Below are 16,186 nucleotides of genomic sequence, written 5' to 3'. Positions count from 1 at the left end.
ATCTGTGCCTAAACCAAAACGTAGATATCATGAACACTGGGCAACACTGGGTACCCTCGCTAGCCTTTTTATCCCTGATATTCTTTTTGGCTTTTATGACACCCACAGTCATTACTCACTTTTGAAATTCATATCAAATGTCTCAAAAAATATTTCATTCACTTCAAGATTTCAATATTTTATCATTCATTCACTTTTGCTTGAAGTTATTTTTGAGATGATGATTTGATTTTTCGTTTTTGGGTTCTTCAGGTTACTGTTCTAATTTTGAATACTATTTTCACAACGTTTTCGTCAATGTAACCACCAACCTTCTTCAGGTGTATTTTGTCACAGTCGGCAGTCTTTCTGTCGAACACTGGAATTTATACAGAATTTCAAACGGAACCCTTTTTTTTTTTTTTTTTTTTTTATATATTTCATAGAGGTTACGTGTACTCATTCTGTCAGCTATGACTGGTTAGAGGTCCTAATGCAATAAAATAAAAAATATGTTTATGAATTATTAGGACCATTACCCAGTCATGACTGGCAGAACAAGAAGAGGGTTCTATTCAAAATTTTGTGCAGATTCCCAGGTTCGACAGAAACATTTCAGAGTTTGACAAGATACACCTGAAGAAAGCCGGAAGTTACATCAACTTTGTGAAAAATGCCACTCAGGATGAGAACAGTAGTCTGAAGAATCCAAATAATACAAATAAGGAATCCTCATCTAAAAAATTTAGAAACTCATGCCATCATGTAAAACGGACGTTAAACTGAATGTGTTGGCATTTTACAATGCATTAAAAATTTTCATAAATTACAAAACAGTTCTAATCTTTTTTGTAAAAGCAATTTTGTGATTTTCTCTTCAAATCTTGTAGCAGCAGAATGAAGTTAAAACCAAAAATACTCGCATTGGAACAAAGAAACGAAAATCTCTACAGGATTCTTATAAAGGTAATCGTCTCTTTGTTTTTTTTTTTTGTTTTTTTGTGTGTTTTTTTAACAACTGCAATGAAAAATTAGTGCCTATTTAGAATTTAACCTATTTTCAAAACAAAAATGGTGAAAAATATTAAAAAAAAAACTATAATGTATCTATTTCTTATGCAACACTTGTTATATTCCAAAAATCACATTTTTTTTTTTTACTTGGTGAATGCTGACGAACTACAAGCACTTGTACCCCCTCGACGTAAATGCCCCCGACAAACCAGACCAGCAGCTAAATCCCACCCCACATATTAGAGATCCCTAGGTGTAAGAAAACCTTCTACTCCAATAGTTTCTTCCCTAGAGCTGCTAGACTTTGGAACTCCCTTCCGGAATTCTGCTTTCCCAACTGTACTGACATGCAGAAGTTCAAGTGTAATGTGAACAGACATCTTGCTACTCATTTTCCTTCATAATATCCCTGCAACTTATGTCCCCGATAGTAGCCCCCTACTTCAAAGTGGCACTGTGCCTTGTTTGGGGTGAAAATTAAATTAAAAAAAAAAAAATTGATCAAATTTTTTTTTTTTTTAAAGAAAATAAAAATTCATAACAAAATGAAACCTTACGTTTTGATCCGCCAGGTTTTCTAAATAAGGGGAAGGCAACTCGATTTGAATTATCAAGATCAAAATCAACCTTATAATGGCTACAATTTTCTATTGAAAAATCATTTAAAAAAAAACAAAAAAAACTACCTGATCAATTTACATGATTTTTGGAATATGACATCTTCATACCATGATGGGTATGTGCATTATAAAGATTTTTCTTCAATTTAGTTTTTTAATATAGGTTTCATACTAAATAACTAAAAAATTTGTAAATATTTCTGGTATTTAGGTTGCTGATACACAGAGAACATTGTTGAACCATGAACCCGACTCTCATATACACTCGTTTAACTGTAAGACATTAAAAAAAAAAGGTAACAAAGACGATCCCATCTATTTCCAGCGTGAACCTCACTTTTTCTTTGCTCTCAAAATCAACTTCCGTCTTCCATTTTAGTTCTTCCATTTACTTCAGCTAATCCGCATATATGCTAGTTAGTTGCACTAGTCCTTATTTCGAAATCAACCTATCTTTGATGTACGTCATATTCCAAAAGTTACGTAAATTGATCAAGTGTTTTATTTCTAAGAAAATCAAATTTTAAAAATATCTTGAGAAATATTCGTTTCACTTGTCATTATGAAAAAAAAAAAAAAAGTCAACAATCAAAGGGAGATAATTCAACAATAATTCATAACTACTAAATTTCTGTTGTAATGCCTGTGAATTCCAATTAATCACTTAAAAATGATTTCCTTTATGAAAATAAAACTACTTGATCAATTTACTTGAATTTTGGAATACGATATGTTAGTTTCCATGATAAGTACGTACATCATGAAGATTTTTCTGTAGTTTATCTTTTTTTAACCCTGGTGTTTCAAACATGGTTAGTCCCATGGGGTGTTTATACATCCCCAATAAAAAAATGTTTATAGTGTTTTTTTTTTTTGTAAAATATAGTTATCCTGCTGGTTCATGATATATCTACAGTCCGTGTTGACCAGTTTGAATCACTTGTATCTAGTTGAATATATTAATTTAAAATAATAAAATAAATTATAAAACTAAGAAAAAAATTATTACATTAACTAAACTCGTACTTACAAAACTGAAAGAGTAATAAACTGTAAATAAAATAATAATTCCACCAAAACTTATGATAAAGAAAATACCAAGACATATTAATTCCATATTAAATATTACATGGTAGCCTAATGATACATAATATGTGCTTATATCTACAAATTTTCATTCCCACTGGAAAAATACAGAAATATTTAAATCGTACCTACATTAGTAAGCTGGGGTGACTGGACACCCTAGATGGACTAAGTGATATCTATACATATATATATGGATACAACTGTGCTATACCACATGTGCTATACTCTCATTGAGTCAGGAGAGTACTGGGAGGTAAGACAAATAAGTTGTCAACTAGGAAATATGAGCATTCAAGTAAAATTGGAGTGACAAAACATCTTATGGGACGAATGCATGATTAAAAATGGATGAATACTAAATGAAAAAGCCGTTTCCTTTCAGATGGACAATCACATTTTCTTCTCAGCTTATAATTGTTCCAATATTTCTTGTTTTATTTTCTTTACCAAATGCCATGAATAATTTGTATATTTATCTGACATCCAGCCCACTGATACACGGAGAACATTGTTGAATCATGGTCCTAACTCACAGGAATATTGAAACTAAAATATTTGATAACATTCTGAAGCAGAGGTTCTCAACTGGGGTCCACATGGACCATTTCTGGAGGCCCATAGGCAAAAGATAACAATTGGGGGTCCGCAATGATATTTTGGTTGTCCACGAAGAAAACCAACTCGTAATAGTTTTTCTTATTAAAACTTTAATTTCTACTGTAATTTTGATTTGAAAAGAAAAAAAAACTGAAGTAGACATTCAAATGAATTCGAATGTCTTTTCTAGATTTAAAAAAATGTCGATGAAATTTCCTTGAAAGAAAAAAAGTGATAAAAGCTAGTTTTAAATATGTGCCTCAAACAGTCGGTTCTTTTCCCATTGTATTGTCTGTTTAACCTTCGCCTTCCTATACTATAACCAATAGTTATGAGGGTCTACCAAAGAAAAAGGAAGGAAAAGTGGTCCATAGGTAAAAAAAAAAAAAAGGTTGAGAACCACTGTTCTAAAACTAGAAGAGAAAACCTTTACATTTTTTTTTTTGTTACTTCATATAGTTGCCACTCATCAAGAACTGGAAGCCACTCAAGGATAAAATTTAATGGGTACCGTAATGAAAATTTGATATTGATTTATTTTAGAGAAGGGCTCTTCAAGAACCTGTTCACGTCAGACTTGAAAACGTCATAATCAGCTAGGAAGCAGCTCTGGTATTGTGTTCCACAGGCGAGCAGCTCTAGGAAAAAAAGTTTTACTCATGGAATTTTTGCTTAGATTTAGGCACAGATATAGAGTAAGAGAAATTGTTGATAGTTGTTGTAGTTAGTCGAGTGTTTGTTATGAAATATTTATGGGGGTGGGGGGAGTTATTTCAAGATTGTATTAAAGAAAGCTTTGTAAAACTTGGTTCGTTTTGAGTGATGAGTAGGGCTATGACAGCAGCATATTCTTTTCATTGTTTACACTCTCGAGTGTGATATCTTTGATATCTTATATGCTTTCATATAGAGTGATGTGGTTCTCGGTTGATTAATGTGTCGGATATATACCTGAGAGTCAAAAAAATGATAAGAATATTCTGTTGTCATAGCCCTAGTGATGAGACACAAATATGAAGAAATAATTGGATAAAAACTATTCCATGGAAATGAACAATATAAAATGATTTAACAATTTTAAATGAAAATCTAACGAAGGGAAGTAACTCTTTGTGAACCTTAAGCAGATTTGGATACCATGCTATGAACAATTTCTCATCGTGGGGAAACTGTTCAGCATAACGAAACACGTATTCTTAATTCACTGTTATCTATTACTATTATACACTGATCATCATGATATTGTGCGGATATTAGTGATAGGGTGATGCCAATATTTTTCATAATTCCATTCTAAATTTTTCTAAATATTTAGCTATAGACTAGTTATTGTTGATTTAAAATTTTCAGATTACCTTGAAAACTTATTTAATACGTGGTAGTTTTTTTTTTTTTACATTGGGGTCACCACTTATCAAGGCCCAAAGGCTACTCAGGGATAAGGGTTATTGCGTGTACAGTAATCAATGAGATAGCATTGTAGTAATCATTAGTATTAGGGGTTTTGATAGTGTCTTACTTAAGGGGGCGGTTTGTCAGGAGTTTGTTTATGTTGGACTTGAAGACGTCCAAGTTGTAGTCAGGTGGGAAACAGGCAAGCAGCAGAGAGTTCCACTGGCGTGCAGTTCTAAGAAAGAAGCTTTGCTCATGGAAGCTACGTTTGGATTTAGGCACAGATAAAGAGTGGAGAAAATTATTGACAGAAGTTTCAGCCAGACGGGTGTTTCTCGTGAAAGATTGGCAAGGGAGGATGAGGGATTGGAGCTCAGACGAGCACCTGCCATGGAAATAACGATAAAACAAAGACAGGCTCGCAACGTCTCTTCTGTGGGAGAGAGGTTGCAGGGAAGGGAAAAGGGCATCTCCCACTAAACCACAAAGTCTATTTTGTACTCTGTCAAGGCAGGATAAGCTGTTTTTAGCAGCTCCTGCCCAGATGTGGCAGCAGTACTCCATCCTTGGACATACTTGGCTTTTATACAGATAGAGAATTGCATCAGTAGTGAGATATCTTCTGGAGCGGTAGAAGGATCCCACCATTTTCTCAGCGTCCCTGGCAACAGATTTGATTAAAGTTTAAAATCAAGTGGAAATTTGTTTTGAACAAATAAAAAAAAGAAATTTAAAAGAATCGTTTTTGGAAAGCAACCCCTATTGTGCGTTAGAAGCAGATGTGCGTCATTGAATTGTTTCATGTAAAAAAAAATTAGATCAATCAACATTCAATATCTGTTTAACATTTGCTAAGCTGAAGCAGTAATTAGGAGATGGGTTTGTTGATATCAGTGGTTACATAGATCTAAGTGACAACAAAGCGTGCTCTAGACGCCCATGCACAGCCGCCATCTTATCGTTGGTAAAAGTTCATTAAGAATGCTGGTGACTATGTAGAAAAATAAATTCTGGAGCACAAAAAGGTTACTCGTTTTAATGGTAGCACTTCCGTCTTCGTAGCTTTTCAATTATTTTTTAGTTGAGAAAAATATTTACTTTACGATGATTCTCGTATATCTAGACATTTATAAAGTTGAGTTTATTTTTTCTTGCTCTGACATTGATATTAAAAGCCTACTTTTTCTATTTAAAAATTCTTAAAAAATTATACTCACAGATATGCGAACGATTACATGAAGGTTAACTAATTTGCATATTCCTTTGACAAAATTAATGTTCATTAATTAATTTTTTATGGTTTCTTATTAGATAATTGGTTTCATTTCACTATTATGCTGAATTCTATTTATGCATAGTTTCTACATTCTGTATAATTGCATAGAATTTAAGATGAAAATTTTTTAGAAATATTTTTATATATAACTATATATAAATATTTTTTGCGGGTTACAAAATTTTGTTATGGCTATGTAAAGACCAAATTTAAACTTGTTCGAAAACATTATTTTAGATTGTGAAATTAAAAAATAAAAATGAATGCGTCAGCTGACCGGTTTTGAAGCTTGCTCAACAGAGCTAAAATCGAGCTTAATTACGTTTTAAAAAGAAAGGGGGGGGGCAATGAATCGGAGATGAAAAAGTAGGGGGGAATATGTATGTATAGAAAAAAAAAGGGGGGGTTAATTATTGAATAGGAACTAGATTAAGCCCTAAGAGATTCTCTTTTTGTTTGCAAAGAGAAGGTCTTAATATATATAGTTTCTAGGATTTTGAGATGGTAAAGAGAGTGTGACTTGCTAAGGATGGAAAAAAAGTCCACACTAAAATTCGAAACGCAAATTATAAATAATCGTATTTGCGCTTCGAATTTTAGTGTGGACTTTTTTTCCATCCTTAGCAAGTCGCAGTCTCTTTACCATCTCAAAATCCTAGAAACTATATATATTAAGACCTTCTCTTTGCAAACAAAAAGAGAATCTCTTAGGGCTTAATCTAGTTCCTATTCAATAATTAACCCCCCCTTTTTTTTTCTATACATACATATTCCCCCCTACTTTTTCATCTCCGATTCATTGCCCCCCCCCCTTTCTTTTTAAAACGTAATTAAGCTCGATTTTAGCTCTGTTGAGCAAGCTTCAAAACCGGTCAGCTGACACATTCATTTTTATTTTTTAATTTCACAATCTGAAATAATGTTTTCGAACAAGTTTAAATTTGGTCTTTACATAACCATAACTATATATATACATATTAAACTGACCTTGCCGGTGTGTGTGAAAACTCTTTACCAAACTGCGCTCTGAATATTTGGTCTACAGAGATGAAATTTGATATATAGGGTATTTGAACCCTGAAAACATTTTTTGATCAAAATTAAAAAAAATACAGTTGACCATGGCTAACTTCAGAGCATGCACATTTTTAGTTTGAAGTTGCTTAATTTTTAGGGTTTTTTTTATCCATCTGGCCGCAGCTCAAATAATAACTGCGAGAGCTGAAGTGCTAAATAATGACTAACACTGAAGCACTGAATGTTTTTTTTATTACAGCTGATGGCACCAAAGTCATTTTTTTTAACTTTTGAAATCATTACTATATATATTGGGTACAATATAATAATATATGCTATGACAACAGCATATTCTTTTCATTGTTTTGACTCTCGAGTATATATCTGACAATGTTAGACACAATCAACTGAAAACCACATCACTCGTTATAAAAGATATATAAGATATTAACGGATATATACTCAAGAGTCAAAACAATGAAAAGAATATGCTGTTGTCACAGTCCCCCAAAAAATCAATAGAGAATTTATTCTATAATAATAGATACAAAATCCGCATTTATTAAAATATCATATTAAGCATATTTTACAACTGGGCAACCCCGGGCGACCTGCTAGTATATATAGTATATAAAAGAAATATATATATATTATATATATATATATATCTATATATATATATATATATATATATATATGTATATATATATATGGTAAATATATAATGGAGGAGTACAAGAAGGTTATAGCAATGCCGGGATCGGCTGTTGTATTGATGTGAAATATGAACAAACGAAAGAAGGTCTTATTTGTTTTTGTTATTTTATTTAACTTTGTAAATCCATTTATTTTTCAAGATAATCACAATACAAATCAATAAATATGAACTTATTGTTTGATGTAACCGGGATAGTGAAGGTCTTAATATTTCTAGAATATCATCTCTTTTTCAAAAGGAAAAAGACCAAAGAATGTCCTGAAAAAAAAACAAACAAAAACAAAACATTCTCTAATCCTATTCCTTTGAAAAAGAGATGATATTTTCAAAATATTAAGACCTCCACCACCTTGGTCATTCATGTTTACAAAAAAAAAACCAACCCTAATTTGGTTGTCCATTTTTATTCACATACCACACCAAGACAACAGCCGATCCCTGCATCACCTTCTTATACTCTGTCATATATATATATATATATATATATATAAGTAAAAATAAAAGGTAATTGCAACTTCTCTTCCAATTTTCGGATTTTGTAATCATGCCCAAATACATTTTCTTTTCTTTTAAGGAATTGATAGGTACTATTTCTCCTGAGGAGTTAAGGGACAGAATAAATTCATTGATTGATAATTAAATGAAGGATTTTGCGCTATGAAACAGGTGCTGTCAAGAATTTTAAATGCCAATGTAATTAAAGGAATAAATTGTAAGATGGTCAACATCATGAAATTTGGAATACATATTTTTGTCATTTATTTATATATGTTATATGCTCTGTAATTAAATTGAGCTTCATAAATTAAAGGATTCGTGTAAATAAAAGCTGAAACATAATCGAATAAAACATTTCCGCATAAATATATGAAAGTCAGGGTTGTGAATTTTGTGATAGAAGCGGTAACAGAATTTTAAAATAAAAATAAACAAACGCTGCAGACAGACAACGTGGACTTTTTATTAACTGATTTTTTTGCTCCATCATGGCAAGAAAGAAAAAAAAACAATGTATAAAATTCTGAAGGAATATGACTGAAATATTAATTTTAAACAAACATTTGTTTATTTTTCATAATATTGCATTGTAATTTTTACTTTCAAACGTATCTCATACATCTTTTATTTTAAAATTCAATCAACGCTTTTATCACGGAATTCACAACCCTGACTTTAATATCGCGTTAGCAAACACATTCTTCGAACATTTCAGAATAACATTGCAGAAAGACAACATGTTGAAGTTTTACTAACTGAATTTTTTTTTTCTTCAACGTAGCATCATTGCAAGAAAGAAACAAAAAGAAAAAAAATGTATAAAATTCTGAGGATGGAGTATAACCCCGAAATATTAATTTTAAACAAATTAATATTTATTTTTCATAATATTGCATTGTAATTTGGCTTTCAAACATATACTCCTGCGTATTTTATTATATAATTACTAAATACTATATGAATGCTCTAAACTAACAGACTGCCTAGAACTATTATTCCAAAATTTTTTTAAAATTCTGGTAAGGTTTTGGTACTTACACTTTATTTTCAGATGAAGACAGTCCTTCTCGATCGACCACAATCGTACAAGCATGCTCCTCATCTAATAAGTTCAACCTTGAGCCACGCTTGTCAAACCCTCGGGATATTGTCCACAGTCCTGAGGCACTTCCAGCTCCTCAAAATGATAAAGGTAAATTGAAAACTCTGGAACATTCTCTCCGTAAAGATTTAACAATTTGTCGTAAGCCATCTTGTAATTTGAGATCGGTAAATAATCAGTCTACCAACCCAGATCGGAAGTTGGAGACTCTTGTTAAACTCGCGAAACAAATTAGTGATTCACAAGATTCTCAAAATGCTGATAGTTTGGCACCGATGATACCTGCCGTTGTCGATGGCCACACAAAACTGGTGTGTCAGTCTGCAACCATTTCACATCCTCAGGAAGTGTCTGAATTCCAAAACGGCACCAGATATAATTTCCGAAGAACTCCAAGACGTTCTACAGACAAGTTGGTTCCTTGTAAAAACATTCTTGAAACTACTGAAAACCGAAATGTTAAAAAGACCACAGGATCTCCGCTAAAAACCAGAAATCAAATGAGATGTCAGGAAACTCCTGGCCATAAAAGGAATGCAAACCGGAATAAAAGTGATCTGAAATTAATAAGTGAAAATCGATCAATAAAAGAAAAAATCTTATTTTCAAAATCTGCTGCAAAATCGTTTCGTAAATCCTGCATATCTCAAGAGACTGACTCTGGTGTTAACATTGAGAGTTCTTTAAATACGAACAATGAAAATCTGCCACAAATGAACATTTCCGAGATTGTTAAAATGCCGCATAAACAGGGGTTGCCGGTGCAGCCAGTGCTTGACACTAGTGAGTATCACAATGGCTTTGTCCCTGGGGGTCAGTTAGCAGAGACTAACTCGGACAGCAGTTCTTGCAGTACATCTCCAGAAATTGTTGCTAGTGCCAACCTAATAAATATCCCTAAAAAGACTACTTCTTGCATGTCTCCCAAACCAGAAAAGGATCCGTTTGATGTAATCCTGAAGGTTTCTCAAGAGACGGTTCAACAAAACGTTACGGATTGTGAGGACAACGTTGCTACGCTTAGAACCGTAAACAATTTATCGTTTAAGTGGTCGGCAAAACCTGATGGCCTTAAGACCTACAGCCGTAAACTCCATTCCCGGTCTCGGGAGAACCATACCAAAATAAAACAATGGCTGTGTTTACTGCCGACCGACTTTAACAAGGTGGAAGATGATGTGGTTGTCAACAAGAATGATAAGTCGCAGACTTTAGAAGATAACGTGGACGGCCTACGTAAAAATACGAACCAAAACGAAGGAAATAATTTGGAATCTGGTTCTACTCCTGATATCTCTGTGTCGCAACAAGAAGACGAATCCAGTGGATGTGAAAGGGAAGAAATAATTAAATGCAGGAAAACTGGATTTTCTGCAAAATCTGATGATGGAAACGGTCGTCTTGAACGCAGTTGCCAAAAACAGTCCGAGGATCAAAAAATTGATGATTTGAAGATTGTGCTCGAACAAAAGAATGCTGACGTTTGTCAAAATGGAGAAATGGAATCCTGTAGAATTAATATTGATGACAAAATGGAACCGAAAATTTCAGAAATGAATTTGGGAAAAAACAAAAGAGATTCTACTTTAAATGTCTTCAAAGCAAAAGAAGGTGACATTCCTGGAAATCGTAATGATATTGACTCATCCAGAAGTAATAGTCATAAAAAACAACAAATTCCAGAAACTGATTTTGAAAATTCCAATAAAGATTTTAGTTTAGAGAATATTTCAATGTACACGTCTTCACCTGACGAATTTCACAAAAAGTTTACTCGATCCAAAGATGCAGATCCATATAAATTTATTGAAAGCCCGAAACTTAGCAAACCGCATCGATCCTGCAAGAAAAAGAAATCTAGAAGGCGTGGATCCAGTAAAATGCCGGAACTTTCTTTTCAAAATCGGCTGACAAGATCATTTCAGAAATGTTTGAGTTTGAAAACAGATCCATTGTTACTTCCTGGGAGTGAGGATGGCCAACTAGTTGGTCGGGGTGAGCTTCATGCTAAAGAACCACCATCGGGTGATTACAACACGGAAATACTGCCGCAAAATGGTAAACTTTGTTCCAATTCTGTGCTGGAATTGTCACATAACGGACATCCAAAACAATCTTCAGGAAACGTAAACGATACAAAACTTAGCACATGTGTTGATGGAGATCAACCTGCTTCTACCAGAGATTTGGAAGCAATTTTAAGCAGTAGAAATAATGTTGAACTTGGTTCTGATTCAGAAACAAAACACTTTGTAACTCGCAGGAATTTCAAAGATTCATCGAGTGGCATTAATAACAACGCAAAATTTGGTTCCTCTTTTGAGAAGGAACATCCAACTAGAAGATATTCAGATGGTTCTTTAAGAAGAGGGAACCATGCAAAACGTGATACTTGTTCTGAGAAGAAACAGCCTGCAACTAGCCAACATTCTGAAGATTGTCTGATGGATGAAAACCGTGCAACGTTTGGTCGAAATAAGAAACCTCTTGCAAGAAGCAGGCATCACGAAGAATCTTTAAAAGTTGGAAGATCAAATCAAAAAATCTCTGATATGCAAAATAGCTTTGTGGAACAGTTGGTATCAGGACATAATTTCAAATCAAAAGTTTCAGGAATCGGGGAAGAATTACTAGAAGGAGATAACGACTCCAAATTTATGGAACCTTTTGATAACCAAAGGAAATCTCACCAACGAAGACGTTCCAGGCGTCTTTCAAAGATGAATGACAGAATATCGGAGGAAGAAGAGATCATGGATCTTGTTAACAAAATCAGTTCCGCTGAGGAACATGACCTTCTTTTCAACAGTCAAGACGTATCTCAATCATTTAACGTTTCAGATAATGACCGAGGTGAAAGCAAGATTGAACTTAATAACCGTTGTGGCACGGAAAAGAGATTAAGTCCGTTACCTGATAAAAGCAAGGAAGTTATATCCTCTAGTGCGGCTTGTGATGGGAAAAAAGACAGTAGTGCCAATGATATTGGAAAGATGCAACAAACCAGAACTGATGAGGGGAAAACTGTTATAATTGGTAAAACAAGGGATACAAATATATCGCAAAACAGTTGCTATGGAAACAAAGAAAAGGAGACAAGTTTGTCGGAATTAAACAGAAAGAACAATTGCGACAAAAACAGTAATGTGTATGGCGATGAGATTGTGGAAAGTGTATCTGCTCGTGAATTAACTATGGAACGAGGCAAAAAGACTTGCCCAACTTCTCTGCAAAATACGTGTAATAAAATGGATACATTTGTTAAGCCTTCAATGAGAATGACTTTGCGTAGAAATAAACTTTCAACGTGCAGTTTTGATCTCCAGAAGAAAGATCCCCAGATTTCAGTTCAAAGTGGTAAAATTAGTAGTTCCAAAATGGTAATGTTCGATGATAAAAGAAAGGGATCGAAAGATGAGTTCTTTAAGTCTGTTAATCGAAAAGATGGCCTTTCCACGTACAATTCTGATCCATCCAAGAAGGATCCAGAAATTCCAACTTCGTCCTCTTCTACCAGCTCAGAAATAATAAACAAATTTGACGACACTAGAAGTAGTACGTTGTCATCGCCTGACAGAAATTTAGTAAACCATGAAGATTCTGAGATTACTAATGTGCAACCGCCTCCAAGAGATGAGTCTCAAGTCGGAATCACTAAAGATGCTGATCGAAAAAGTACCGGTACAACGGAAGTCGATTTTCAAGAACATGAATCCACAGATCCTGACGATAACAAATCCTCACAAATTGTTTTAATTGATAATGAGCCGTACACAGTTATTGATTCCGTTCCATTGGAATTATTCGACAAGAAGTTAAGAAATGGCTTAAAGTCAGATTCGTGTTTTGGTCGGTCAAAGTGCCTTGAAGAGAATGCTAACGATACAGACACAATGAATCGTTTGAATCTACAGGGATCTAGAAATGTGTTTTTAACTCCAAAGCATACTCCAGTCTGCAATCTCATAGCTACCCCGACTGTAATTCCAGAAACACCATTTTTAGTTTTGATGTCTCCGAATCCTGGCATGGACAATATTAAATCATCTGAACCTGAAAATATAATTCAGGTCTCAGATCAAATATCTATTATATCACAAGAAAAGAATTTTGATGTTGAAGATCTCAAAGGTGAGACTGAAAAGGAAATGGCTCCAAGAATTACCTTGTCTGTTAAAGGTTTAAAAAATCTTGGAAATTCTGGATCCTTGGATCTAAAAACTGATTCTCAATGTTCAAATAATGTTATTCCAAGACAAAATAATTTTGGTAAAAAGGAGGTTGCCACGAAAATGTCAGTTGAAATATTAAAAACTTTTAAATCTAAAGATTTTGAAAATGATCTTGATTGTTCCAAACAATACAATGACGCTAATCTAAAGACAGGTGATTCCAAAAACGAGTGTTCCGTTGTCAGATCAGAGCTCAACACCTCCTTCGATGTTGGGAGTAACCAGCCTAACCTTCGAAAGTCTCACAGTGTGAAAAAAATCTTGACTAAATACGCATCGAGGCCTCAAAATGAAGACAAAGAAATTTCTCGACCAAATCAAAAACCAGAGGCTGAAGCTGAGGAAGTGAATACCAAAATTACCAAAATGTCTAAAGTGACGGAATCAAAACTTGGGCATAAATCCAATTTGCGTTTCTGCAAACGCAATATTTCCTTGATCAACGATAACTCTGAATCCGATGCCGGCACGCAGATATTTCAGAACGATGGTCGTAGCAGTCAAGGTTGGATGGATGAGGATCTTTTACCAGTGTCTATAACAACGACCAATCAAATTCAAGATCTTCCACTGGCTAATATAACAACAACCAATCAAATTCAAGATCTGCCATCGGCTGATATGACAACCAATCAAATTCAAGATCTGAAACTGGCTGATATCACTACAACCAATCAAATTCAAGATCTGAAACTGGCTGATATAATGACAACCAATCAAATTCAAGATCTGAAACTGGCTGATATCACTACAACCAGTCAAATTCAAGATTTCCAACTGGTTGATAACATCACAGAGAAAAGTATGAGGAAACAGGACGTTGGAGGTAGTCAGCATTCTTCTGCATATACTCATCAGCAAAGGATGTCCATGAAAATCATCGAGGAACACCCGTTGATGCCAGAGGGAGAAAAAGGAACCTGGAATTCTGTCAAGCATGAACTTTTAGCTTCACAGTCAGACAACACAGACCACTTGAAAGGTAAGTGTTTTTACAAACTTTTAGTGAAAGGTGGGCTATTATTTTGTATTCTCGCAGTGTCGTCTCCGATAAAGGAGAAGAGTTTTCATCACTCGTGCATTTTAGTTTCTAAGGACAATTTTTTTTATTTTTGGAGACCTTCACTCTAAACAGGGGGAGACAATTCTTTAACTATTTAGTAAAAGCAAAAGACAGTAAATTAACGCAAAATTATCTGAACATTTAATTAAAATAAATTTTATTAGGTTGTATATAATAATTGGAATACATAAAACCTAATGTGAACCACTAACCGTAAATATGAGTGCCAAATGCCCGCTTAAAAAAAAACAAAAAAAACCTGTCTTAATCCTACGTCTAACACTATGTACGAGTGGCACACCTTCTCTTAAAACTTTCTTTAGCCCTAACAATAACAATAAGTTTGAGTGGCAGGAACCCAACAAACAAAATTCTTGTGGATAGCTACATATAAGCCTCTAAAAAAAAACAGACCCTTACACATGATTTATCTCTCATAAAAAAAATAAATTGGTCATATGCGTTTCATATTAGGTTTTTTATAATAATTGAAAATAATTATATATCATCTCCAAAGTCTAATACACATAGGGTGCTTTCTTTAGAAGGGGCAAACTTTAAAATTGACAGCTATATTTTCTTTAATTGCAGATTTGATAACGATTGTTTATTTTGAGTTCAGCTTGGTTTGGCAATTCATCATAAAGAGATTGACACCCGAGCAAATAATACAATCAATTTGTTGAATGATTAATTTCACAAAATGGATCTGGCAACTGGCCACCTTGTTCATGTAATTTAACCCCATTAGATTATTTTCTTTGGGGATATGTAAAGTCCAGTATTTATGCTGATAAACTAGAAATAATAGACAACTTTGATGACCACATTCGATACGTAATTGGCAAAATATAGCCTATTTTTAATTTGTAGAGTTTGTGAAAATTGGACCTCTAGATTACACCATGTATGCGCAATTTGTGCGGCTGTAATTGTTTTTAAATTATAAATATCAAAAGTTAATATTTGAAAAAAAAAAAAAAATAAACACATATTTGTGTGACAAAAATATTTTTCTGTGATTTATTTTAATTTAAAGTTCAATACCTAAAAAAAAAAAAAACACCCTATATAATAAAAAAAAATGATATATTTGAATAAATTATAACATTTATTAATCCATCAAATATTCACAGAAGGAATCAGAATAAATATTTCCTTTTTGTTTAAATTTCTTTATTCTTTTTGGTGAAACAAAAGTAAAACGAATGAAAATGTTTATAAGAAATGAATAATTTGATAAGTTAATTGCAAATTACTGCTACCAGTTGTTTTAGAACAATCGTATTTGGATTAATTCGACAATTATTCTCATTTTGAGTGTTACCTGCACAACGTTTTGGTCAATGTTACCTTCGACCTTCGTCAGGTATAAAAGTCTCCATGTTTTTTTGGCACGCTAAGGTTTTGAATTTTTGAGTCTAATTAAAATTAAGTTTACACAAATTATAAAGATAAATTATCAGGGAATACTAGGGAGTATTATTTCTGACCTATTCTGATTAAAACTTAAAAAAACCTGATAACGCAAGACATTTTGCAATTATCCAAAAAAGAGTTGTCAACCTAATAGGTCTCACTTTGTTAAC

The 16,186-nt window shown here is 33.4% G+C and overlaps 1 protein-coding gene across 1 annotated transcript in view; it reads left to right on the top strand.

Moving 5' to 3' along the window:
• Nucleotides 1-8,477: 8,477 nt before the first annotated feature.
• The window catches only part of LOC145263927 (uncharacterized), a 262,476-nt gene continuing 254,767 nt past the window's right edge, over nt 8,478-16,186 (top strand). Inside the window, exons 1-2 of the mRNA XM_080121001.1 lie at nt 8,478-8,484; nt 9,252-14,516. Of these exons, the coding sequence (XP_079977127.1) occupies nt 8,478-8,484; nt 9,252-14,516 (5,272 nt within the window). The remainder of the gene's footprint in view (nt 8,485-9,251; nt 14,517-16,186) is intronic.

The sequence above is a fragment of the Euprymna scolopes genome, chromosome 39 (genome assembly GCF_053919585.1).
Source record: "Euprymna scolopes isolate OS-2025 chromosome 39, ASM5391958v1, whole genome shotgun sequence".
NCBI classification, from domain to species: Eukaryota; Metazoa; Mollusca; class Cephalopoda; order Sepiida; family Sepiolidae; genus Euprymna; species Euprymna scolopes.
This window is presented reverse-complemented; position numbering and strand designations above follow the sequence as displayed.